Here is a 25449-nt window from a genome sequence, read left to right as displayed (position 1 = left end):
CATGAAGACTTCTTTTGCTTTTGAATATTTTAGTCTTAAAAAAATTGCTCATACAAAGCTAAAATAGTTAAACAAGGTTGGTGTCTTTTTCTACAGAGAAAAAAAAAAAGGTAACGTCAATATTACCAGCTGTTTAGTTGGATACTTTCCTTTGCTAAATTAGATTGCAGTCTTCGATCAAAATCTATATTATTGGTCCAACACGAAATATAACTAATCTATATTTTTCTTTACCTCTTTTCTCTTAACTTTATTTTATATATTTATTTTCCTTTTCATCGTACATACAAGGACAAAATGCATTGTAACAACTTTCTTGTACGGGTAACCACAATAAAAAGTCCAATTGAAACGCGATATCACATCTCTCAATAATTCATTTACTGATAGTATTTTATACAATGATGAGATAATTAAATTTAAATAATATTATAATTGCCATTCATGTAGACTTTGGTTTTGTTTGAAAGAGTTTTTCACACAAACATTTACAAGAAAAAAAATGAACTAACCATTTTTTATGATTTAAATTTACTTGCATAAAAACTAATTTATAAAACGTTTCTCATGTAGTTTATGCAAATTAAATAGAATTTGTAAGAGAAATTTAACTCTTAATTTATGGTTTCATATTTACTGCCTTATAGAGATTTATATATTTAAATGTTCCAGAAATTTGAATAGAGTTAAGTTGAATAGATCAAGTCAAAAAGGGGCTGCTTCCAAGATGATTAATGAGTTTATATGTTAGCTTGGTAAAAAAAAAACTATATATAGGGTTTAGTACCTTTGCTAATAGCACAACAAAACCCTTTTAGAAGTTGGGAGAAATGGGGTCTCTAATGGCCTCTATTACTCTTACTCTTGTGTTGGCAATAGTGTCTCTAAGCTTGCCATCTCAAACCTCAGCTGATAACTACCCCTATTCATCTCCTCCACCACCCCCTAAGAACCCTTACTACTACCACTCTCCACCACCACAAGAGTACTCACCTCCCAAGCATCCTTATCACCATCCTTCACCACCATACAAGTACCCTTCTTCTCCACCACCAATTTACAAGAATAAGTCACCACCTCCACCCTATAAGTACTCATCTCCTCCACCACCTCCTAAGAAGCCTTACAAATACCCTTCTCCACCACCACCAGTTTATAAGTACAAGTCACCACCACCTCCGGTTTACAAGTACAAGTCACCACCACCACCTCCTAAGAAGCCTTACAAATATCCATCACCCCCACCACCAGTGTACAAGTACAAGTCACCACCACCTCCAGTCTACAAGTACAAATCACCACCACCTCCAGTCTACAAGTACAAGTCACCACCACCTCCCTACAAATACCCTTCTCCTCCACCCCCTCCATACAAGTATCCATCTCCTCCACCACCTGTTTACAAGTACAAATCTCCTCCTCCTCCTTACAAGTACCCATCTCCTCCACCTCCACCATACAAGTACCCATCTCCTCCACCACCTGTTTACAAGTACAAATCTCCTCCTCCTCCTTACAAGTACCCATCTCCTCCACCTCCACCATACAAGTACCCTTCTCCTCCTCCCCCAGCTTACTATTACAAGTCACCTCCACCTCCACCTAAGTATCCCTCTCCACCTCCACCACACTATGTCTATGCATCACCACCTCCCCCTCACCACTACTAGATATGATTTAGTATAGCACCCCATGGTAAGCTAAGAAGCTTCATATAGAAAACCTATGCTCTCCATGTTATTTCAGTCAAGGTTTTAAATTACAAGTATACGTAAACTTCTAGAATTTTAGTACATACCAATAACAACCATAGTTAGAGCACTATAGCTTAAAGTTTTAAATCCAACAAAATTTTCTATTATGATGAAAGTGTGAAATATTTCATTATTTATAAATAGCATCTACACTGTTGCATTTAGACCCTCCCTTGAGCATTTTTAATCCATGAAAGAGAAACTACACCTTTTGTTTTTACTCTCCATTCTCTCTCCCTCTATTTCATGGAAATGTAAAAATAGCATATGCAAATAATAAATCAAAACTTTAAAAATTGGACTGCTAATATTATCCTACACTATCTTAAATTTTTATACTCTAAACTTCACATTTATCATATACTTCTTTTAATCTTTTCCTGATTGTGTAGATATGTTATTTGTTCCACTTCAATAACAGGTGTGTAGGAAAAAATATTGTTCATTTTAGGATGCATTCATATACCTAATGTGAAAACTTTCTCCATACATGTTATGACAAATTAATAATATTCGTGCACACGTGTGAATTTTCAGGATCTGAAGAACGTGTGTGCAAAATAAAGGGATGGATTGATGGAAGGAAGAAGCACCATTCGGTTTATATAGTGAAGAGTGGAACGTGTTTTAGGAAAGTAGTGTTTATTTGGTTTCACTTTATTTTTTATTTTGTATTTTAAATATTCAATGTTTTTAGGCACTGTTCTGATCTGATCCACGTGGTCTTACCCGAGTTATTATATCATATAATAAATAAATGCCCTGATTTTTTTCACTTTGAAAATGTCCATTTAAAATTTCTATAAATTTAGTAGACTCTCCACCAAGAGTTTCTCATGCAAGACACGCGAACGTTAAAAGAAAATGATGCGCCTCTTTTTCTAAGATTATTTGTCTGTATTAACAAGTGGTGTGACTATAACAAATTATAATAATGTATTAACAAAATGATTATTTTCATTTTAATAGAAAAATATATTTATAATAATTAGTATAGCAACATCACAAGAAGTGACATAATAGATGCCAATAATAAATATGTAAAAAAATCTAAATATACTTTTACTCTAGTACACAACAAGATAATAATGAAATAGAAACCAATTTTAGAGACAAAAATAATTAGTTGCTATAGTGACTAAATTAGATATCATTTTATGAACTAAATAAATTTTTAGTTTCTAAATTAGTTTCTATTATTGTTAAATGGTTTTTAAATTGGTATCTAATTAACAACTAAGGTTTTTGTTACCAAATTTAGAATCTAAATAATTGGTAGTTAAAACATTGGTAGCTAATTAGATACCAATTTAAAAACTATTTCACAATTAAGAAACTAATTTAGAAACAAAAAAAAATAGTTTAAAAAATGGTCTCTAATTTAGTTACTATTGCAACTAATTATTTTGGTATCTAAATATTAATTTCTATTTGATGATTTTCTTGTAGTGGTATAACTTTGGACAAAGTTTGATTATTGTTGTGTCGAATTACAAATCAATGAGACCACTAGTGTAATTTCCTTGTAGAAACCTATGTGTTGCAATCATATCAATTTGCATGAGTATGCAAAAAAAATGATGAAGAGTGTACCGCCTTGGTAGTCAGAAGTGATGACGTGGCGTCGAGCTACTATACAGGCGTGTTGGATGGGACACCTGGCTGGCAGAAGGGAAGGAAGTCGGGGGGGCTCGTGTAGTCGCCAGTTATTAAGTTGGCGTGCTCCGATCTCCAGTATACCTAAACCGGCGGTCACCAGGTTGAAGATGAAGTCGCCAGATGTGAATCCAGGTGACCAAGTGATTAGAGATCGCCGAAACAAGGACATCGCCGAAGATGAAGTCAGATAGTTTTTCCCAGCTGGTCAGAAGATGAGCTCGGGGGATAGCTCACATGAACATACCCGGTGAAGCAAGAAGAGTAGATCATGAAGGCGGCCGGCGAGACCACAGGGAGGGTGTGTACGAAGGCACCCGAACTCGCCACCCAGAAGAGATCACGCTCCAAGGCAACTATGCACTGAGTTGTGTCATGCATAAGTAACTTAGCCAAAACCCTGAAGAGTAAGAAGTGGCGCCCAAGTCAAGGATGCTCCAGATGATGGCACGTGTACAGCTGGATGCGAGCCACGTGTCCAGATGTGTAACTGCCAGGAGAGAGAAAGTGCCCAGGTATATAAGAGTTTTTCAACGAACTTTGAGGTACGCACGCGTTTAGATTACTTCTTTACAACTGCGAGTCTTGAGTACGCTGAGAGAGAACTTTTGCACGGTTCCTTAGAGTTCTTGAGTTTTTCTCTTAGTAATTGGTGGTGCAGTCGCTGACTTGGGCGTCGGAGCGTGATCGGCCGCAGCGGCGCCGTTCTGTCTTTTGCAGGTTCTTGAGGTGAATCACGGTGAAAGACGGAGGCTAACACGGCGCAGAAGTCGATCCAAGTTTGACTAGGCAAGGCTCCAGCGTTTTGGTCAACAGGCAGGATCAAAGAGGATAACCATAATCTTGTTAGCCCAATCCCAAAACATATTACTATAAAAAGAGAGAAAAAAATCACCAAAAACAAAATGAGTCAATAGAAATTTTTCTAGTGGATACATTAGGAAGATTTAATATCCCACTACAGCCTCATCCTGCTGGCTCTCCAGAGCAATCAATGCTTCGAACATATAGGGACTCTTATAGTGGGGTGTGACTTTGGAGGGAGAATCTGAGGCCCATCTTGATGCTAGTGTTGGCGAAAAATTTTCAAAATCTAAATGCTCTGAACAAGGCGGTAGGTACGAAGAGAGGAGAGAGGAGGAGAAAATTGTTTAGTTTCCGATGGAGGGTGAAGACATTCTAAAAGGCGATGATTGCATTTGTGGGGGAATTAATTATATTGGGAAGAGTCAGAACGTCACTTTGAAAAATGTGGTGGTGGGAAAACTAAAAGCTTGGTGGAAATTAATTGTGGAACGACTTCTGCTAGGGTATGGGCAAATGACCTAATTTGTAGTGGTTCGATTCAGGCCCAAATGAGTGCAAAAAGCTGCATGGGGGAAATCCTAATTTTTTACCCTATTGCTGATGTGGCCGCACAGCTAGGGTTTTACGGTCCAAGAGGCGTGGCGAACAAGGCGAGAGGCGGTGGCAGAGCTAGTAGAGGGCACAATAGGGAAGAAGGAGGAGAGCATGTCGGCGTGCTTGAGAGGGAGATCTCGAGCGCCGCCATTGGTGTGAGAACCTTTGCGACACCGATAGTAGACCAGGTCGGTGTGGGAATAGGGGAAAAGCGTTGCGGTGGACGACACTCGCATGGGAGCATGTGCAGTGCTGGGGACACATTGTTAGAATATATGGCCTTAAACGAGAGGGGGTTGAATTGTTTAAGAGGGATTTTCGCAAACTTTGAAGGTATAATGAAAATCAATGCTAAATTACAGAGAAAAGAATCAAGGAAACAAATACCCAAAATTGTTTTAAGATGATATCAGAAAAACAATCGGTTGTTTTATCGAAACAATCAGTTGTTTTTATCAACAGTTTATAAAAACAACTTAAAAACAAAATTTAAAGAGTTAAGGGTAAGAGATAAGCACACAAGCAATTTATACTGGTTCACTCTTACACCAAGAGCTACATCCAGTCCCCAAAAACCCACTGGTATTCCACTATGCAATGAAATCCAGATTACACACATCACACACCAAAGTAGACATTGAACCCCTCAAGAAACACACTACCTTTGGCAAACCACACCAAGAATGTTGATCTTGAACACCTCAAGAACACACAACATTCCTTGGCAACACAATTACAAAAATACAGTAATCAAGGAAGAAGAGAATAGAATACACCTGGGTATTACAAAGCTTAAAGTTCAGAAATACAACCCAATCCTATTCCACACACTTAAGAATGATCTAAAGCTCTTTCAAATCTTGGAAAAACTGTTTTGATAAACTCTTTCTGTTACTCCAAGATTATAAGCGTAAAACCACCTTTATATAGACCAACCAAGTAGTCAAAAACACTTAATAAAGGAGCCAAGTTAGTTAGGATCATTTAAAACATATTAAAACCGCTTAACAGAATTTTGTTAAGGTTTGCAGGAAAACAATCGGTTGTTTTGTCTAAACAATCGATTGTTTTGGTTTGACAACAAAGTCAACCAAGTTTTTCAAAAACTGCTAAGGTAAAACAACCTATTGTTTTGAAAAACAACCTATTGAAATTTTGAGAGCTTTTTAGAAAACATATATTTTCAAAAGGTTAAAGATTCAAATGAACTTGGATCATCTTAAGGAGTGAATTAACAAGTTTCAAACAACTAGAAAACACACACACACCCAACAACAAGGTCTTCAAGCTTTCCTCTTGGATTTGGAGACATCAAAGCATCTTGTTCAACACACAGGTCGTGGCGGACAGCGCTGATGCGAAAACGGTGCGAGGTGGCAGTGCGGTGGCGGTTTGTGATAGCGCGATGTCACACGATGACAGTGCGGTAGCTCACGGTGGTCGTGTGGTGGCATGGGTAGTGTAGGTTAGTGAAGGAGAGGTGAGGAGGATTGACGAAGCAAGCAATGGGACTATTGGGTGCGAGATAGATTACAAGACAACAAGTGCTGCAGAGAAGCTGAGTATGGTGGGGTTTGCACAGAGTGGAGAAACCGAAGCTTTTTACGCCAATGCAACCATTTTTTCCACTCCCAGGGCTAAGGAAAGAGAGACAGAGTCACTTTTAGCAAGTTTTTCAGAGGGGAGGATGATGGCTAGTATCAGAGGAAGGGTGGGTGTTACGTCTTATTGAGAGATGAAAATGCACCTTTGGCTGAAAGGTTATCAAAGTCATAGTCGTTAAGGGGATTAAGGTCAGAAATTAACATCTCAGATAGAGATGTTAGACACTATAGTACAATGCTTTGGTTAAAAGAGGAAAATGATGGAGCTAGAAGGATGTGGAATATCAATAAGGAGATAGGGTTCACACTGTGAAGAGAAGAAGAGGTTGTCTTAAACAATCTTCGTAGTCTGGAGAGTCAGGACTACAAGAGTATTCAGACAGAGAATAACGTTTCTGATAATGAGTCTAATTAGTATGAACATAAGGGGGTAGGAGGAAGTATGATAAGAACATACTTAAGATATTTGATTAGAAAAGAGGAGGTTGGAATGGTCTGTCTACAGAAGACAATATGCTCAATGTTTTGTAAGGAGAGATGCTATTATTTGTGGGGTTCAAATGAAATTGATTGGGTGGAGAATGGTGCAATTAATAATGCAGGAGGAATTATTACTATGTGGAGAAGAAGTAGTTTTAATATGACAAGCTACGTTAATGGGAAATCTTATTCTGTTGTTGAAGGAGTTTGGAAAGTAGGAGCTGGAGTACAAATTACAATAGTGAATGTGTACAATTTTGGCTTGTTGAAAGAAAGGAATGAGGTGTGGGATGAGATTAGTGAACTCAGGAAGATTCAACAAAACAGGATGTGTTGTGTTGTTGAGGACTTTAATTCAATTAGAAGGAAGGAGGAGAGAAAAAGTGTAGTTTCAGTATCAGATTATAGTAGAAAGACAAGGGGTTTAATGGTTTCATCGAAAATGCCGAGTTGTTGGATATTGTGATGGTTGAAAGAAAGTTCACTTGGTACAAGCCGAATGGGACAATTAAGAGCATAATTGATAGGATTCTTGTTTCTAGAGAATGGTTGGATGTCTGGCCGAATAGTAAATAATTAGTTCTCAGCAGATCAGTCTCTGATGATTGTTCTCTAGTGCTTAAAGTTTCATCGGTGGATTGGGGGCCGAAACCTGACAGAAGTCTGGACGTCTGGCAAAGAGATGGAAGGTTTTTAGATTTTGTTCGCAGTAAATAGAAGAGTTATGAAGTGTTGGGCGGAGGGATGTTTGTATTAAAAGAAAAATTGAAAAAGTTAAAATTAGATTTAAAGAAGTGGAATAAAGAGGTTTTAGGGACTGTCAATCAAGAAGGTGATTTATTACAAAAGAAAATTCAAGAGATGGATACAAGAGATGATGAAAGTGATTTAGATGAGTTTGGGCAGGAGGACAAGAGACTCTTGCTGGCTGAACAAAGTCAGGACTTATTCAAACAAGAAGCGATCTTGCATGAAAAAGCAAGGCTAAAGTGGTTGAAACAAGGCAATTTAAATACAAAAAATTTCCACTTGTCTGTGAAGTGGAGGAGAATGGGAAATGGGTCAATGGGGGTAGAAGTGAACGATTAGTGGTGCGATGATAAGAAGGTGGTAAAGACTAAGGTCAGAGAGTTTTTCGAAGCTAGGTTCGTTGGGGAATGTGAGCCCATGGTTAGGTTGGACAATGTTCGGTTCAACTCTATATCCGATGAAGATAATGAGTCACTCGTTGGAGTCATCTCTGAAGAGGAAGTTAAGAATGTTGTTTGGAGTTGTGATAGTTTGAAGAGTTTTGGTCCTGACAGATCCAATTTTAGTTTCATTAAGTATTATTGGGTTTGCCTTAAGGAAGATTTCATCTCGTTGGTAAATGATTTTATGGTCAACGGTAAGTGGCCTAGGGGATCAAATGCTTCTTTCATATGTTTGATTCCTATGACTGATAATCTGCAACAGCTTAGCGATTATAGGCCTATGTCGTTGATAAGGGGTGTGTATAAAATTGTTTTGAAGATTTTGGCTATTAGGTTGAAAAAAGTGATTAGTAAAGTTATCGACATTAGGCAATCTGCTTTTCTTAAGGAAGGGGGGCTTTTGGATAGCAATCTTGTAGCAAACAAAGTCTTAGAAGAGATGAAGAGGAAGAAGAAAAATTGTTTGTTTTTCAAGGTGAACTATGAAAAGGCCTACGATTGTGTGAGGTGAGATTTTATTTATTATATGCTTGACAGGCTCGACTTTTGGGAAAAATGGATTTCCTTGATTAAAGCTTGTTTGGAATTAGCGTCGATGTCAATTCTCGTGAACGTGAGTCCTACTAAGGAATTTATTCCGAAGAAGGGGTTGAGGCAAGGAGACCCTTTAGCTTCATTCTTGTTGTTCGAATTATAGGCTTTAAACAAGAAGGGGTGAATTCTTTAATGAAAGATTTTCAAAAGTACTGGACAAGAATGAAGATTAATGCAGAATCACAAAAGAAGCAATTAAAGTGGTGACACTTGTTACACTCTTGATGTGATTCCAATAGCCACATAGAACAAGATTCTTGACATTTTTAGGAATCACCTTGAGCTGGAAAATATAGAGGCACTTTTCTTAGAGTTGGATCATTGTTCTAAGACAAGAACTCACCAATAACTAGTACCAAATCCCAAACTCATTTGGATGAACCAAATATTGTCAAATTGAATCAACAAAGAGATTAAAACTGGAATTGATCGAACAGAATTGAACAAATGATCAAATGAACCGAACCAAAACAGAAATTAAAAACAGAAACAGAACATAGTGCTGGAAAAAATAGAAAAACCGAAACTGAAAAACTCAAGAACACAAAGCAACATGAACAATTGAAGAAGAAGAAAGGAAGGAGAAGAGAATGCTCATGAAGATGGAAGGAGGATGGATGATCTCGCCACTAAAAGTGTGGAATGCTCCTAGATGAGAGTGATGCCGCCACTTGAGGACTCCATTGATCCATCAAGATAAGACTAGAGAAGAAGGCTCCAAAAGCTCTCCAAAGGTCACTCAAAATTTGAGTAGAGTTTTCTTAGATTAATTCCAATCTGAATTTTACAAAGGAAGCACCTCTATTTATAGCCTAAGGTGCTGAAAAAATAGGTGGGAAATTTCAAATAAACTCATTTGAAATTCCCACCAAAAACAAGTCACATGGGAGGTGTGACCTTTTTCTACTATGACACCTCCCAAAAACTACACCTACACCTATCTACTAATACACCCCCCTCCTAAAGCTCCTAACTAAAGCCTAAAAGATGCTAAAACAAAAGAGGTTTCTAATGTTTCCCTCTAAGCACCTTCAACTAAAGAAATTACAAAAAAAGAAAATAAATGTCCTCTAGCTCCCAAAGCTTTGAACATGCTTCTTGTAATCCTTTGAGGTGGACTTTGACCTCCATGGGCGTCCTCCATTTGTGCCTCCACCTCTTCTTGATCTTGTTGATTGGCCTCCATGTCCTCTTGAGCTTGATCTCCATCATACTCCCCGAGTTGGAGAGAATTCGACCACGAATTCTGGAGACCTACAGAAAAGGGAGTTAGATCGCTGACATTAAAAGTATGAGTACCTAAGAATGTATCAGGCATATCTAACTCATAAGCATTGTCATTAATCCTCTTGAGGACTTGGAAAGGTCCATCCCCTCGAGGCATTAGTTTGGACTTCCTTTGAGTAGGAAAACGATCCTTCCTCAAGTGAAGCCAAACCCAATCGCCCTCATCAAACAACAATGCTTTTCTCCTTTTATTGGCAAGTTCAGCATACTTGCCAACCTTCTTCTCAATTCTCTTATTGATGTCTTTATGCAAAGTTTTCACAAAAGAAGCCTTTTCATCCCCATCTTTACACAAGACATCTCCAAGAAGGGGAATAGGAAGAAGATCAAGAGGTGTTAGGGGATTAAACCCATAGACCACCTCAAAAGGAGAATGGGAGGTGGTAGAATTTACTACTCGGTTATATGCAAACTCAACATGGGGTAGTAAATTCTCCCACACTCTAGGATTCCCCGAAATAAAGCATCTCAATAGTTGTCCCAAAGTTCTATTCACCACCTCGGTTTGACCATCAGTTTGTGGGTGGCAAGTGGTAGAAAATAAAAGCTTAGTTCCAAGCTTGCCCCACAAGGTCTTCCAAAAGTGACTCAAGAACTTAGGATCTCTATCGGACACTATAGACCTAGGAATCCCATGCAAGCGAACCACTTCTTGAAAGAAGAGGTTTGCAATGTGGCATGCATCATCCACTTTGTGGCAAAGAATAAAGTGAGCCATCTTTGAAAAACGATCCACTACCACAAAAATGGAGTCCTTTCCCTTTGATGTCTTGGGTAAGCCTAAGATGAAATCCATAGATATATCTACCCAAGGCATTGAAGGGATAGGAAGAGGAGTATAAAGACCATGGAGATGCATTTTAGACTTAGCTTTGCGGCAAGCTATGCATTTATCACACAAACTATGAACATGTTTATGCATATGTGGCCAAAAGAAATGTTCATGCAACACATCCAAAGTTTTAGCAACCCCAAAATGTCCCATTAAACCCCCCTCATGAGCTTCTCTAACAAGAGATAATCTAATAGAGCTTTGGGGAACACAAAGACGTTTTCCTTTAAAAAGAAAGCCATCTTGAATAAAAAAGTCTTTGTGTCCTCCTTTAAGACACTCTTGATAGATGGGAGAAAAATAAAGGTCATCATGATAAAGTTCCTTAATGTGATCAAAACCAAGATATTGAGAGGTTAAAAGATTTAGCAAGGTGTATCTTCTAGAAAGAGCATCCGCCACAATATTTATTTTGCCTTGCTTGTGTTTGATCACATAAGGAAATTGCTCAATGAATTCCACCCACTTAGCATGCCTTTTGTTAAGTTTGTTTTGGCTTTTCAAATATTTAAGAGATTCATGATCACTATGTATCACAAACTCTTTGGGAAAAAGATAGTGTTGCCAAGTAAACAAAGCCCTAACAAGTGCATATAATTCCTTATCATAGGTGGAATAGTTGAGATGACTTCCCTTCAATTTCTCACTAAAATAGGCTATGGGGTGGCCCTCTTGAAGGAGAACAGCCCCAATACCTATGCTTGAAGCATCACACTCAATCTCAAATGTCTTAGTGAAATTAGGAAGGGCCAAGATGGGAGCATTAGTCAATTTTTCTTTCAAAGTATCAAAAGCATTTTGTTGTGCTTCTCCCCAATGAAAGACCACATTCTTTTTCACTATGTCATTGAGTGGTGCGGCAATGGTACCAAAGTTGGGGACAAATCTTCTATAGAAAGAAGCAAGCCCATGAAAACTTCGGACCTCATTCAAAGATTTCGGTGTAGGCCAATTTTGAATGGCCACCACCTTTGTTTTGTCCACATGGACCCCTTTACAACTCACAACAAACCCTAGGAATTCTATATGATCAAGAGAAAACATACATTTAGCAAGGTTAGCATACAAATGTTCCTTCCTAAGGGTTTCCAAAACTTGCCTAACATGCAACCTATGGTCATTCAAAGATAAACTATAAATGAGAATGTCATCAAAGTAAACCACAACAAACTTACCAATGAAAGGTCTAAGAACATGATGCATGAGGCGCATGAAGGTACTTGGTGCATTAGTTAAACCAAAAGGCATAACTAACCACTCATATAAACCAAAGTTGGTCTTAAAAGCCGTCTTCCATTCATCACCCGGTTTGATACGGATTTGATTGTAGCCGCTTTTAAGATCAATCTTTGAAAAGATTTTAGAACCATGTAATTCATCCAACAAATCATCTAGTCTAGGTATGGGATGCCTATACTTAATGGTTATGTTATTTATGGCCCTACAATCCGAACACATTCGCCATGTGCCATCCTTTTTTGGCACTAAGATGATAGGCATAGCACAAGGACTCATGCTATCTTGCACCCACCCTTTCTCAATCAAAGCCTCAACTTGTTGGCGAATTTCCTTGGTTTCACTTGGATTGGTCCTATATGCTGGACGATTTGGTAAAGAAGAGCCCGGTATCAAATCAATTTGGTGCCCAATCCCTCTCAAAGGTGGAAGTCCATTTGGAGGATCTTGAAACACATCTTGGAACTCTTCTACCAAATTTTCCAAGCAATGAGAACTATCAACAAGTGATTCTACTCTAAGAGTTCTAGGGATGGCTTAAAAAAGAGGATGATGAGCCAATATTTCCCTTTCAATTTCACGCCTAGACACAAGGAGTGTAGGCTTAGAACTCTTATCTTTTTTTATCTTTTTCACTCTCCCTCTTTTTCTTCATGATAACTTGGTCCTCATGGACTTCTCTTGGAGAGAGAGATTTTAAAGTAACCTTGTGACCATGGAATTCAAAAGATAGTTTGTTGGTAAAGCCATCATGTAAAACTTTTCTATCAAATTGCCAAGGCCTTCCCAAAAGAACATGAGTGGCTTCCATGGGCACAACATCACATAATACCTCATCTTTGTATTTTCCAATGGAGAAATGGATGAGGACTTGTTTATTAACAATTATTTCTCCTACTTCACTAAGCCATTGTAATTTGTAGGGCTTTGTATGAGAGATAGTAGGCAATCCAAGCTTATCTACTACTCTTGTACTAGCCACATTTGCACAACTACCCCCATCCACTATCAAGGAACAAATGTTGTTTTGAATAAGACATCTTGTATGGAAAATATTTTCCCTTTGACTTTCATCAAAAGGTTGTGAAACTTGTCCAAGAAGTCTTCTCACAACTAACAAGTCCCCTTCAAGTGGACATTCACTCTCTTCCTCACTAGATGCATGAGAATGCAATGAATGCTTAGGAGAATCCGAATCATGCTCACTAACTACAATGCCCTCATGCATGTACATACTTCGTTTGGAAGGACAATTTGCAGCAATATGACCATAACCCATACATTTAAAGCATTTAGTATTAGATGTTCTAGTGGGAGACTTAGGTCTAGAAGTTGATGGCTTAGATTCCTTGGGTTTGAAAGAAGAATCTTTGGAAGGATGTTTAGAAAAAGAAGTTTTGTTTCTCCAAGACTTGGAGTAGTATCCATCATTGGAAGCATTTTTAAAAGAGTTTTTCTTAGCAAGTTGGGCTTCCACCTTCATTGCAAGATGAACTAAAGAGCCCAATGATGAATACTCTTGTAACTCAACAATGTCTTGAATATCCTTCCTAAGACCACTCACAAACCTAGCAACCATGGCTTCTTCACTTTCTTCTAATTCAATTTTAAGCACAAGCGTCTCAAGCTCCTTATAATATTCATCCACATTTAGCGTGCCTTGTTGAAACCGTTGGAGTCTCAACATGAGGTCTTTCCTAAAATGTGGGGGCACAAACCTAGAGCGCATGTGATCCTTTAAAGAGTTCCAAGAGTCCACGGGAGGACCCTTGTGATAGATAATGTCCTTTACAATTCCATGCCACCATTTCATGGCATAATCACTAAACTCTAGGGTGGCTAGCTTGAGCTTATGCTCATCTTGGATCTCATGGATCTCAAAAATTTGTTCACACTTAGCCTCCCAATCTAAATATACATTTGGATCACTAGAACCATTAAAACAAGGTAACTTGACCGAAGGAAGCTTGGACTTTGCATCATGATAGAAGCCATTGCCGTAGTGAATTCTTTCCCCTTGGTGATGATGTCTTTGTTCATGGACTTGGGGTGGAGGTCTCCTTCTCCTATGCTCATCTTCACGGCCAACATCATTTGAAGAAGCTCTTGAAGATGGTCTATGAGAATGATGTCCATCATGGATAGAAGGAGATGGTCTAGCTTGTTGGACCTCCATCTTTTGCATTTTCTCCTCCAACCGTCTAATTGTTCTTTGAGCTTCATGTAATTCACCAAGAATTGAAGCTTTGGAAGGAGAATTCTGCTTGTAGGATGCATCACTTGAAAATCCAGCCATTTGTAATTAAAAACAGCAAACACACAAAACAGCAAACAAGTTAAAAAATTAGCAAAAACAGTGAGCTTGGCAATGAAACTGCCTAAGTGAAATGAGGCTGAAAAAAAAGATCACTCTCAAAGAAATAATGTTCTTGCACCAATCTGATCTTGAGGCCTTGGAATCCTCAAATGAAATATGTCAAAGCAAGCACACCAATCTCAAGAGCAACCACCACAAAACCAATGAAACAATAAAGACAAACAAGAAAATGTATAAGCAAGGAAAGGTAATTGCAAAAGGAATACTATATGTAAGACAAACTCAAAGAGTAAGAATGAAAGACAATCAAGAAAATAAAGAACTCAATGAGAAAAGTAGGCACACAAAAGAATACTTAAGGAAAAGCACTAGAGTAGATGAAGAAAACAAAAATTTAGCTACTGGAAATTTTTTTTTAATGCAAACTGTGCTTGATATTCACTGATTTAACTGGAATGATGTAGAGCGAACTGGATTATGAAATTTAAACCACAGAAACTTCAAGATGTTAACTCAATAATGGCACTGGAATCAATTAAAAATAGTAAGCCAATTGAGAGAAATAAATTTTTCAAAATAGCTGCCAGATTACCGTATTTTTTTCGGCAGAAATGTACACTTTTTTTATTTTATTTATCATTTTTTGTGTACTTCGTATTTTTGAATGATTCTTTTTTCTATTCTTTTCTAACACTTTGAATATCTCAAATCCATAATTTCAGAATTTTCCAGTAAGTAAATCAATTGCAATAAGGAAAAACAGTAAGCACTTTTTCAGAAACAGAGGAATCCTAATAGGAATAAAAAACAGGATGATGAACTAGCAAAGACATAATAGAAAATGATGTATTGGAACTTGTATAGGTCTAGAATACAAGTATGAACTCAATTCTAAAAAGAAAATGCACAAAGGATCAACATCAATTCAGAAAATTATATGACACTAAAGCAAGAAACAATCAAAAACAATAAAAGTACTACTAGAAGTAATGACAATTATGGAATAACATAACTAAGACAAAACTTGACATGATTACAAAATTAAAAGACACAACACAAATTTTAACAACAAGTGAAAGGAAGCTTAAGGTAAACTCTAGGAAGGATAATGCCATTCCAAAAGAGCAACCATACTCATAAGAAGAATGAGTGCCATAAACCTTTTCACAAGCACTTGGTGTAAAAGAAAAAAAAAAAACAGCAAGAATACTCAAGTAAAATTCTAAAACAGAAACTTAAATTGCAAGAAAATTAAAGAGCTCTTGAAATTAAAGTGCACACAACTCAACAATTAAACAAGAAGAACCTAAGACTCATGATACCACATGATGTGATTCCAATAGCCACATAGAACAAGATTCTTGACATTTTTAGGAATCACCTTGAGCTGGAAAATATAGAGGCACTTTTCTTAGAGTTGGATCATTGTTCTAAGACAAGAACTCACCAATAACTAGTACCAAATCCCAAACTCATTTGGATGAACCAAATATTGTCAAATTGAATCAACAAAGAGATTAAAACTGGAATTGATCGAACAGAATTGAACAAATGATCAAATGAACCGAACCAAAACAGAAATTAAAAACAGAAACAGAACATAGTGCTGGAAAAAATAGAAAAACCGAAACTGAAAAACTCAAGAACACAAAGCAACATGAACAATTGAAGAAGAAGAAAGGAAGGAGAAGAGAATGCTCATGAAGATGGAAGGAGGATGGATGATCTCGCCACTAGAAGTGTGGAATGCTCCTAGATGAGAGTGATGCCGCCACTTGAGGACTCCATTGATCCATCAAGATAAGACTAGAGAAGAAGGCTCCAAAAGCTCTCCAAAGGTCACTCAAAATTTGAGTAGAGTTTTCTTAGATTAATTCCAATCTGAATTTTACAAAGGAAGCACCTCTATTTATAGCCTAAGGTGCTGAAAAAATAGGTGGGAAATTTCAAATAAACTCATTTGAAATTCCCACAAAAAACAAGTCACATGGGAGGTGTGACCTTTTTCTACTATGACACCTCCCAAAAACTACACCTACACCTATCTACTAATACACCCCCCTCCTAAAGCTCCTAACTAAAGCCTAAAAGATGCTAAAACAAAAGAGGTTTCTAATGTTTCCCTCTAAGCACCTTCAACTAAAGAAATTACAGAAAAAGAAAATAAATGTCCTCTAGCTCCCAAAGCTTTGAACATGCTTCTTGTAATCCTTTGAGGTGGACTTTGACCTCCATGGGCGTCCTCCATTTGTGCCTCCACCTCTTCTTGATCTTGTTGATTGGCCTCCATGTCCTCTTGAGCTTGATCTCCATCAACTCTCGTTTGAGAGGTTTTGAGAGACCTTCTCCTATAAATAGGAGTCTCTTGTACATGTTTTTTTAACTTTGATTTGAGGAATGAAATGTTGTCCAATTGAGACATATTTACTTCTTCAAAGTTCTCTCTAAAGTTGTCTTCTCGCTAGACAAATTTCTAGACTCCTCCTAGTAGTGTTGGCCTAACCTCACTTAGATTAACAAACATAATTTTCATCTCTTCCAAATTTTCTACAATTCTTCATGCTTCTGCAAAAGTCTTCATCATCCGTAGAAGATATTCAGATCAAAATAATGAAGAATAAGATCTACAAATGAAAATGTAAGTTAGGATTGCATTAAGCATCAATATCTATCAAAGGACACAATATTGTCATGTTAATCAAAAGACAAAAGAGTGAGAAGGATGAACCCCAATCCCTATTTTTCCAATTGAAACAACAAACTCTTTGACTTGTTTTCTTATTAATCATTGCCATCATAACAAATCCCAACAACTTTATTATTCTGTTTTCTGTTTAGTCAATCTTTTACTTGATTATTCAACTGTTCCTTGTGGATTCGATATCCGTCCTTATGGAAAAATTATTACTTCTGACAACGCGGTCCACTTGCTGTAAAAAGTCTGCTCCTTGTGATCATCTGAGGAATGATAGGCTCTGAGGCACTGGCTAGTGGATGGTCTTGACCTAGCCCTGGATTCTGTGTAATGCTTTGGGTCATCCTTCTTGAAGGTTGGGCTAGTTTAGGGAATGCTCTATCTCTCAAGTCTTCATCAAGTAATGGAGATCAAGCTCAAGTGGACATGGAGGCCAATCACCAAGATCAAGAAGAGGTAGAGGCTCAAATGGAGGATGCCCATGGAGGTCAAAGCCCACCTCAAAGGCTTACAAGAAGCATGTTCAAAGCTTTAGGAGCTAGGGGACATTTATTTTCTCTTTTTGTAATTTCTTTGGTTGAAGGTGCTTAGAGGGAAACATTAGAAACCTCTATTGTTAAAGCATCTTTTAGTCTTTAGTTAGGAGTCTTAGGAGGGGGGGGGGGTGCGTTAGTAGATAGGTGTAGGAGTAAATAAGGAAGTGCCAAAATGAGAGGAGAGATCGCACCTTCCTTATGTTGTGTTTTAGGCGCCGGTTCCATTAGTTTTTAGGAGGGAATTTTGAATTCTTTTAGTTTGATTTTCAGCACCTTTAGGCTATAAATATAGGTGCTGCCCTTGTACATTTCAGATTTGAATTTAGACTAAAGAAACTATACTCAATTTTTGACAGAGCATTGGAGAGCTTTGTGCCTTCTTCACTAGTCTTATCTTGATGGTTCCATGGTTACCTCAAGTGGCGGCTTGCACACTCATCTAGGAGTCTCCATCCTTCTAGTGGTGTGATCATCCAACCATACATCCATCTTCATGAGCTTTCTCCTCTCCTTCCTTCCTTCTCTTTTGATATTCATGTTTTAAGCTTGTGTTCTTGTGTTTTGGTTCGGCTTTTTCATTTTCCAGCAGCTGCTCTTCTACTTTTTCATATTTTGGTTCGGTGCTTTTACATTTCCAGCACTCCTTTTCAGTTTTCTTGCCTTTTAATTCATTTTAATCGGTTCAATTCTGTTCTTAGTCTTTTCTATTCGGTGCAATTGCTTTTCCTCTCATTTTAATCGGTTCAATTTGACAATATGTGGAACTTCCAGATGAGTTTGGATTTGGTGCTAGTTTTGGTGAGTTCTTGACTTAGAACATTGATCCAATTCTAAGAAAAAGTGCCTAACTATTGTCCAACTCAAGTTGATTCCTAAGAATGTCAAGAATCATTCTAATTGTGCTAGTGGAATCACATCATCAAGGCTTGTCCCTCTCTAATTTAGGAGGAAGCTTACTCTTAACGATGATGAAATGAATCTAACCTTACTCTAACAGTGAGGGTTAGGTCGTCTTTACTACCTTCAAACTAGAGAGGGTTAAGCCTACCTTAGTAGCTACAACCCCTCGCATGAACATTAGCTTCCAATCTTTTAGCTTCAGTTGGCCAACCCAAGTTATGCCGATGCTAAAGGACATTTAACATCCACAATCCAAACTTTGAGTCTGTATTTGGTGGAGGCTATATACACCGTTTCTTGTAGTGTCTACATTATTAAAATATAATTAGTTCATAACAAACGTAAATAAACTTTAGATTGAATGAAGTAAAAACAATTACATACTAGAGTATCTTGTCAAATCATGTTTCTCTCAAGCTCGATGACGTTATCCCAAGAAGAAGTTAAGATAAAGATCCTTTCACAAGCAACTACTTCAAGATAACTCTTAAAATTATCTGAATTTGGCCTAGTGGCGACGCCATTGTTGACATCAATAGTCAATGGAACTTTTGACCTCTATTTATCTTGATACACATAGTCTTTAATCTAGTAGGTATTCAACTAGTTTTTGAATGAAGAAATTGATCATCAGTCATGTTCCCGTTGCCAAACGAAAATGATAAGCATTAAGAATATGAAACATATAGCAATTATATAATGTAAAAATAAACCTAAAACACATACACATACAAATATCTATTTCTTCATCATGATCATTTCGAGTTTCATGTACAACATCAACATCATCCTCGTACTCTTTATTAATCGTTGTTCTTGTAAGTGATTCAATATCACAAACACGAGTGCAAAATACATAAACAAGTGCAATTTATTTAGTGCGACTTTGCACTCAAACGCTTTCGTAAAAAATGCGATGGCATTTTTGTAATTAAGTTCATTTACAAGTGCGACTATTAATAAAGCCACACTCGTAAATCAAGCGTTTTCCATGTAGCACAACATACCATTTTTCAGACGTAGGATCTTGGATATAGAAAACTTAGGAAGCTTGATATGTCATTATGAATGGTTCGTCGTGATAACCTATCTTTCGAAAGTCAACCAAAGTCATTCCTGATTCATCAAATTTCACACCAGTCTTATTGCCAATCCACTTTCATTTGAAAATAGGTACAAAAAAGTTGGTATAATTAACCTCCCAAATCTTACTATGACACCATAATAAAGCATTGTTCCCACAACAAGATTTTGATCTTTTAAAAGTGAAAACTGCATGGAATCTACTCCAAAGTGACTCCACTATTATGCATTTTACTTTTATCATCTTCAGACTTTGTGTAAAATAAATAACTGTTTACTTCATAGCTAGAACAACATAAAACATCAAACTTTAGACTGTTTGCAAGTCATGTTAATGTTCTAGATATTGATGGATCATTCATGATTTGTTTCTTAAATCATGGCATGAAAGTTTTATTATGCTCGATTAACAACCATTTTTCTGATTGCCTTGGATTATTGTATTTGACAATGTCTTTATGTGCAACTGAGTATGGTAACACCTCATCAGTGTTATTCAGAATATACCAATGTTCTTGCATAACCTCTTCACTAGATTTGCTTATGACATGTACACCTTTTGAAGATTTACTTATCAATCTACGAGAGTGTCAACATTTTTTAGGAACTCCTATAGATTTTTCTTTTGACATGTACTCAAAACATAACTCAATAGCTTATTCTGAAATGTATATTTATATAATGGAAGCTTTCAGACGACATTGATTGTTCACATATCTCTTCAAAATCTACATGTATCGTTCAACAGGATACATCCATCGAATATAAACTAGTCCACACAATCTAATTTCTCTTACAAGATGAACAACCAAATGCACAATGATATCAAAAATGATGAAGAAGAAAACATCTCGAGTTGACACAAGATAACAATAATTTCTTCTTCAAGTTCATCCAACTTTTGATGGTCAATCTCTTTACTACATATCGAATTGAAAAATGAACCTAGTCGAGTTATTGTATGCCTAACATTTTTTTGTAAGATTCCATGAATAACCACCGGTAGTAATTGTTCCATTACAACGTGAAAATCGTGAGACTTTAAGCCAATTAGTTTCAAATCATGCATAGATATAAGTCTCTTAACATTTGAAGAGTAGCCTTATGGTAACTGAAAACCTTTAAGACATTCACAAAAACTTGTTTTTTCTTCCTTCAACAAAGCATAATGCGCTACAGGCAAGTATGTACATTTACCAACTTCTCGCGGTGCCAATTCCTTTCATATGTTCATCTCAATCAAATCCAGATGTTTCAATCACACCATCCTTTGTTTTGCCTTTAATGTTCAAAAGTGTTTCGATTAAGTTGTCACACATATTCTTTTCTATGTACATTACATTTATACAGTGTCTCACATCTAACTTACACCAATACAGAAGATAAAAAAAGATGTTGAATATACACTATTTTCCTTCAATGTTTCAACTGCTCATATGATGTGTTCTCTTCGCATATTGGACATGCTCTATGACCTTTCACACTCTAACCTGAAAAATTTCCATATGCTGGGAAGTCATTGATAGTACAAAATAATATTGCATGCAATTGAAAGATTCGTTCTCAAACACATCAACCCCTTCATCCCACAATCTGCAATGACTGGATTATGATAAACATTTTTGTCATTTCCAAAGTTGTTTTGGACCAGAGATCATCATAGATAACATAATGTATTTTCGCTTCATACACAAAGCAAGAGGTAAGTTGTAAATCACTAACAAAATGGGCCACAAACTATGATTACAACTTAAATTTCCAAAAGGATTCATTCCATCAATAACCAGTCCAAGTCTTAAGTCACTACAAAAAAAACTTTTATTAGAAAGGGTCAAAGGCGGACACTAATCACAAAAAGCCCACGCAAAGATGCAATTAACGTGGGCTTTGCCTTCACACAACTTTGAAGCTAATATCCTCGTCGCAAAAAAAATTGTCGGGTGTGGCGTCGCAATAAGTTGGCTTGCGTGGGCTTTGCCCACAAGTTGCCAACACAAAAAATTACAAATGTTAACCTAAGCGAGGGCTTAGCCTTGGACAGAAAGTGAGGGCTTAGGCTTAGCTAGGGGGACAATAAAATTAGCGTGGGCTTAACCTTGGATAATCGAACAATAAAATTAAAAATAAAGCGTGGGCTTAGCCTTGGATAGCGGGACAACAACACACCACCATTTTCAATTCTGTATCAGAAACACCAATTTCAGTAGTTTTGTAATTTTAGCAAACACTTTATCTACTTCAATTCATAGAACATTCTTCAAATTACATCACCACACCAATTCACAGAATGCTTCAATCATACTACATCACAACATCATGAGCAATTCATCAAACAGTTTATCTGCAGTTTTAACAAGTACACAGATTATTGATCCAATTTGTTTGGCAATTCCAGCAACCAATGCATTACCAACCAGCAACAAATCACATAATTTCGTTTCCGACAACGTCTTCTGTTTTTCAGTTTCGCACCAAACTGCTTTGCACAAAGGAATCAGTTCTTCACCGAGCCAACAAATTCACTCGCGAATCATCAACTAAGCTTGAGATATTATCTCGTGCATCAATGAGCTTGTATTCTCCGTTAAGCTTCTCCAATATCGCTCTAGAAAACGAAGAACAGTGAACGCAAAAGGCAGAACCAAAAATCGTTGGAATCGAAAGTGAAAGCGGAAGAAGAACATACATAAACCAATTTCGACTAAGAGCAAAAGGAATCGAAGCTTTTGATTCTGTTTTTGGACTTCCAATTCCAGTTTCGAATTCTCCTCCACAACCACTGCAAAAAACACTCCAAAATCGCCTTCGCCGAAAATCAAACACTTTCGTTCGCGATTCTTCACTGCTTCGAGTATTAGCGTTCTCCAATCAACTTCTGACGAAGCTCCGAGACATGAACAGATTCATATGGAGTGAAAGAGGATTTGATGAATGAACAATCCACGAACAGCACCATCAGAGGCAAACGAAAATTGAAATTCTGCTTCAACAATGCTTGAATGCTCAACAGAGAGAGATTAAAATGGAGAGAAGATGTGAGAATGTGAGTATTGCTGAGGAAAAGTGGAGTGAAGTGAGTATTGCTTCAGAATTGAAAAATGAAAGAAGAAAAAGAAAAGAAAAATAAAAGAAGAAAAAGAAAAGAAGGGATTAAAGTAAAGCAAAAATAAAAATTAATTATTTGTGTGTAATTTGCGAGGGCTTAACCTTCATATTATTTAAATTTAATTTTAAAAATTTTAGCGTGGGCTTAACCTTCAAATATTTAAATTTTAATTATTTTTATAATTTTAATAGCTGTCATATCAGCAACGCAACCATTATTTTTTTTTTTTTTTTAACTTTACGTGAGAATAACTCACGCTTTCCTCACACCTTATTTAATTTATTTTAATAATGAAGGTTTAATGAAGGTTTAATGGACACTATTTAGTGTCCACTTATGGCCTTCAATATTTGTTTGCAGCTAAATTAAGTTTTCCTTGTAGTGAGTTTCTTGATTCTTTTCCAAATTCAGGAAATTCTTTATCAATTTTCTTCCACTGCAAAAAATCAGCTGGAAGACGAAGTAGTTCATCACATTTTCTATTATTTGCATGGCATCTATGGTTTTTAGTGTCATCTATATTTGCAAACAAACGCTTAAGTTTTAGAATTAATGGAAGATACCAAACGACCTTAACAGGAGGACCTTCCTTTGTGACTTCATCAATTTCATCCTTTTGACCAACTTTAACCTTATAACGTGACAAACCACACCTGGGACATGAATGTATTTTTTTTATATTCAATACCCATCGAACAAAATACATTTTTTGCCTTGTAATTTATATTAGGTAATGTATTTCATTCTAGAAGCATGTGTTTCAGCAATTGAAGCAATTCTGTAAAGCTTTTATTGATCTATCCATTCATTGCATTCAAATTCATTTGTTGAACAAGGTTACTTTGATGATTTCCAAATCAAGCTTTGAAAACTTGAAGAATCTGTTATTGTGTGTATGTAGTTAGGTAGATTTTGAGTTGTTAATTTTCACTTAGTTATGATCCAAGTTCATATGATTTGAAATCTCCTTTGAAATTTTTATTTTTTTAAATTTGTATTAATTTTAGTTAGTTGTTTCATATTTTAAATCAATTGAAAAAGCTTTTGTTCAAAGTGTGGTGACTACAACAACTTTTTCAACAGGTTGATTTATCGCGACAACCGATTGAATTATACTTAAGGTTTTTAAAAGGATTTAAAAATGATTTGTTTTCTTTTGTTTTTTTGTAAAACAAAAACTGTTAGTTATTTTGATAAATGAACTGGTTTTTATGTTCAGTTTTTAACAGAAACGGAAAACAATTAGTTTGTTTGAAAAATCAATCAAGTGTTTTTAACAAAATTTTGTTATGTTTTTTTCAAACTGTTTTTAAATGCTTTTAACATATTTCATTTAATGATCAAACAATTTTAACCACTTTTTTAATTCTATATAAAGACTGTTTTATGATCATTTCAAAAAAAATAAAATAAGAGAGTTTGGATAAAACATTTTTAGTAGAAGATCAAAGAGTTTTTAATCATTCTTGGAGTCTTGGATCATTGCTTTTGTGTGATGTAGTAATATAGGTTTTCTTTTCTATTTTTCTAAGTGTATGCTAATTCTTTCTTTTAGTTCTGTATTATGTTGTAAAATAGTTTCAGATAGTGTTTCTGGATATTGTGGTTTTGGTTGAGGGTGTTGTGTGTTCTTGAGGGGTTCAAGATCAACACCCTTGGCTTGTGTTTGTAATCTGATTTTGATTACTTAGTGAAATCTCATTGCTGAACTGACGGCTGGATGTAGCTCTTGATTAAGAGTGAACCAGTATAAATATCTCTATGTGAATCTCTCGTCCCTTACTTTGATAAATTTTTATATAAATTTTTCCATGTATTCTATTGCATTAAACAATCTGTTGTTTCGATTAAACAACTGGTTTATATTTTTCTATAACTGTTAATCTGTTAATTAAACGAGCTTAGCAGATAAATCATTTAATTGATTTAACTGATCCCTTCAATCTTCTTCCACTATTTGCAGAAATCTTGCAAAAATAATTCACCCCTCCCTCTTGTTACAGCCATACATTCTGACATCATCAACCTTAACATTGTTGATAATTGTGTGAAGTTAGTTGAACCAAGATACAAAGGAGTCTTTGTATCATTAGACATATTTTCAAAATCCTATTTAGCAAAAGATTTTGCTCGGACACCCCAAGACTTGTAAACTAGGAAAATCTAAATCAAACTTGTCGATGGTCGGACACCCCTGAACTCAGCATCAACACGTTTAATACATATAAATACTATGAAATTCATTATATAAAATTAAATCAAAATTTTTGTAGGTCGAACACCCTCAGACTCCGCATGAACGCGTTCCATATATACAAATACTATCTAATTCATTATAAAAATAAATCAAAATTGTCGAAGGTCAAACAACACCAGACTTAGAATCAACACATTCAATATATACAAATACCATGTAATTCATTAAAACCTAAATCAAAATTGTCGAAGGTTGAACACTCCCGGACTCAAAATCAACACGTTCAACACATACATACACACATTTAATAAAAAATTAAATAGTAAATAAAACAATAACCTCAAATTTGGTGTGATGGCATAAGTGGTGGCGCAAGCGGTGGCACGATGGCATAAGAAAAGGTGCAACTGGTTGCGCAACCGCTGCTACTAGCAGTGGCACAAGTGGTAACGCAGCTCGCAAGCGGGTCGCAATAATGAGTGCGAATGTTGCGGTTGCCAAGCGTCTGTGCAGGAGTGACTGTTATGTGGCTTGTTATGGGAGTGAGTGCGAGTAGGGATCGGAGTGAGTGAAAGTGA

At 36.5% G+C, this 25449-nt stretch overlaps 1 protein-coding gene across 1 annotated transcript; it reads left to right on the top strand.

The window, feature by feature from the left end:
- Positions 1-787: 787 nt before the first annotated feature.
- LOC137837519 (uncharacterized) lies at positions 788-2529 on the top strand. The gene is made up of 2 exons (XM_068646534.2): positions 788-1695; positions 2292-2529. Exon 1 carries the CDS (start codon positions 831-833, stop codon positions 1668-1670), a length of 840 nt encoding a protein of 279 aa, XP_068502635.1. The 5' UTR covers positions 788-830; the 3' UTR covers positions 1671-1695; positions 2292-2529.
- The last annotated feature ends 22920 nt before the right edge of the window (positions 2530-25449 follow it).

The sequence above is a fragment of the Phaseolus vulgaris genome, chromosome 4 (assembly GCF_051622355.1).
Source record: "Phaseolus vulgaris cultivar YP4 chromosome 4, ASM5162235v1, whole genome shotgun sequence".
NCBI classification, from domain to species: Eukaryota; Viridiplantae; Streptophyta; class Magnoliopsida; order Fabales; family Fabaceae; genus Phaseolus; species Phaseolus vulgaris.
Note: the sequence above shows the minus strand (reverse complement) of the source record. Positions and strands in the feature narration are given on the sequence as shown.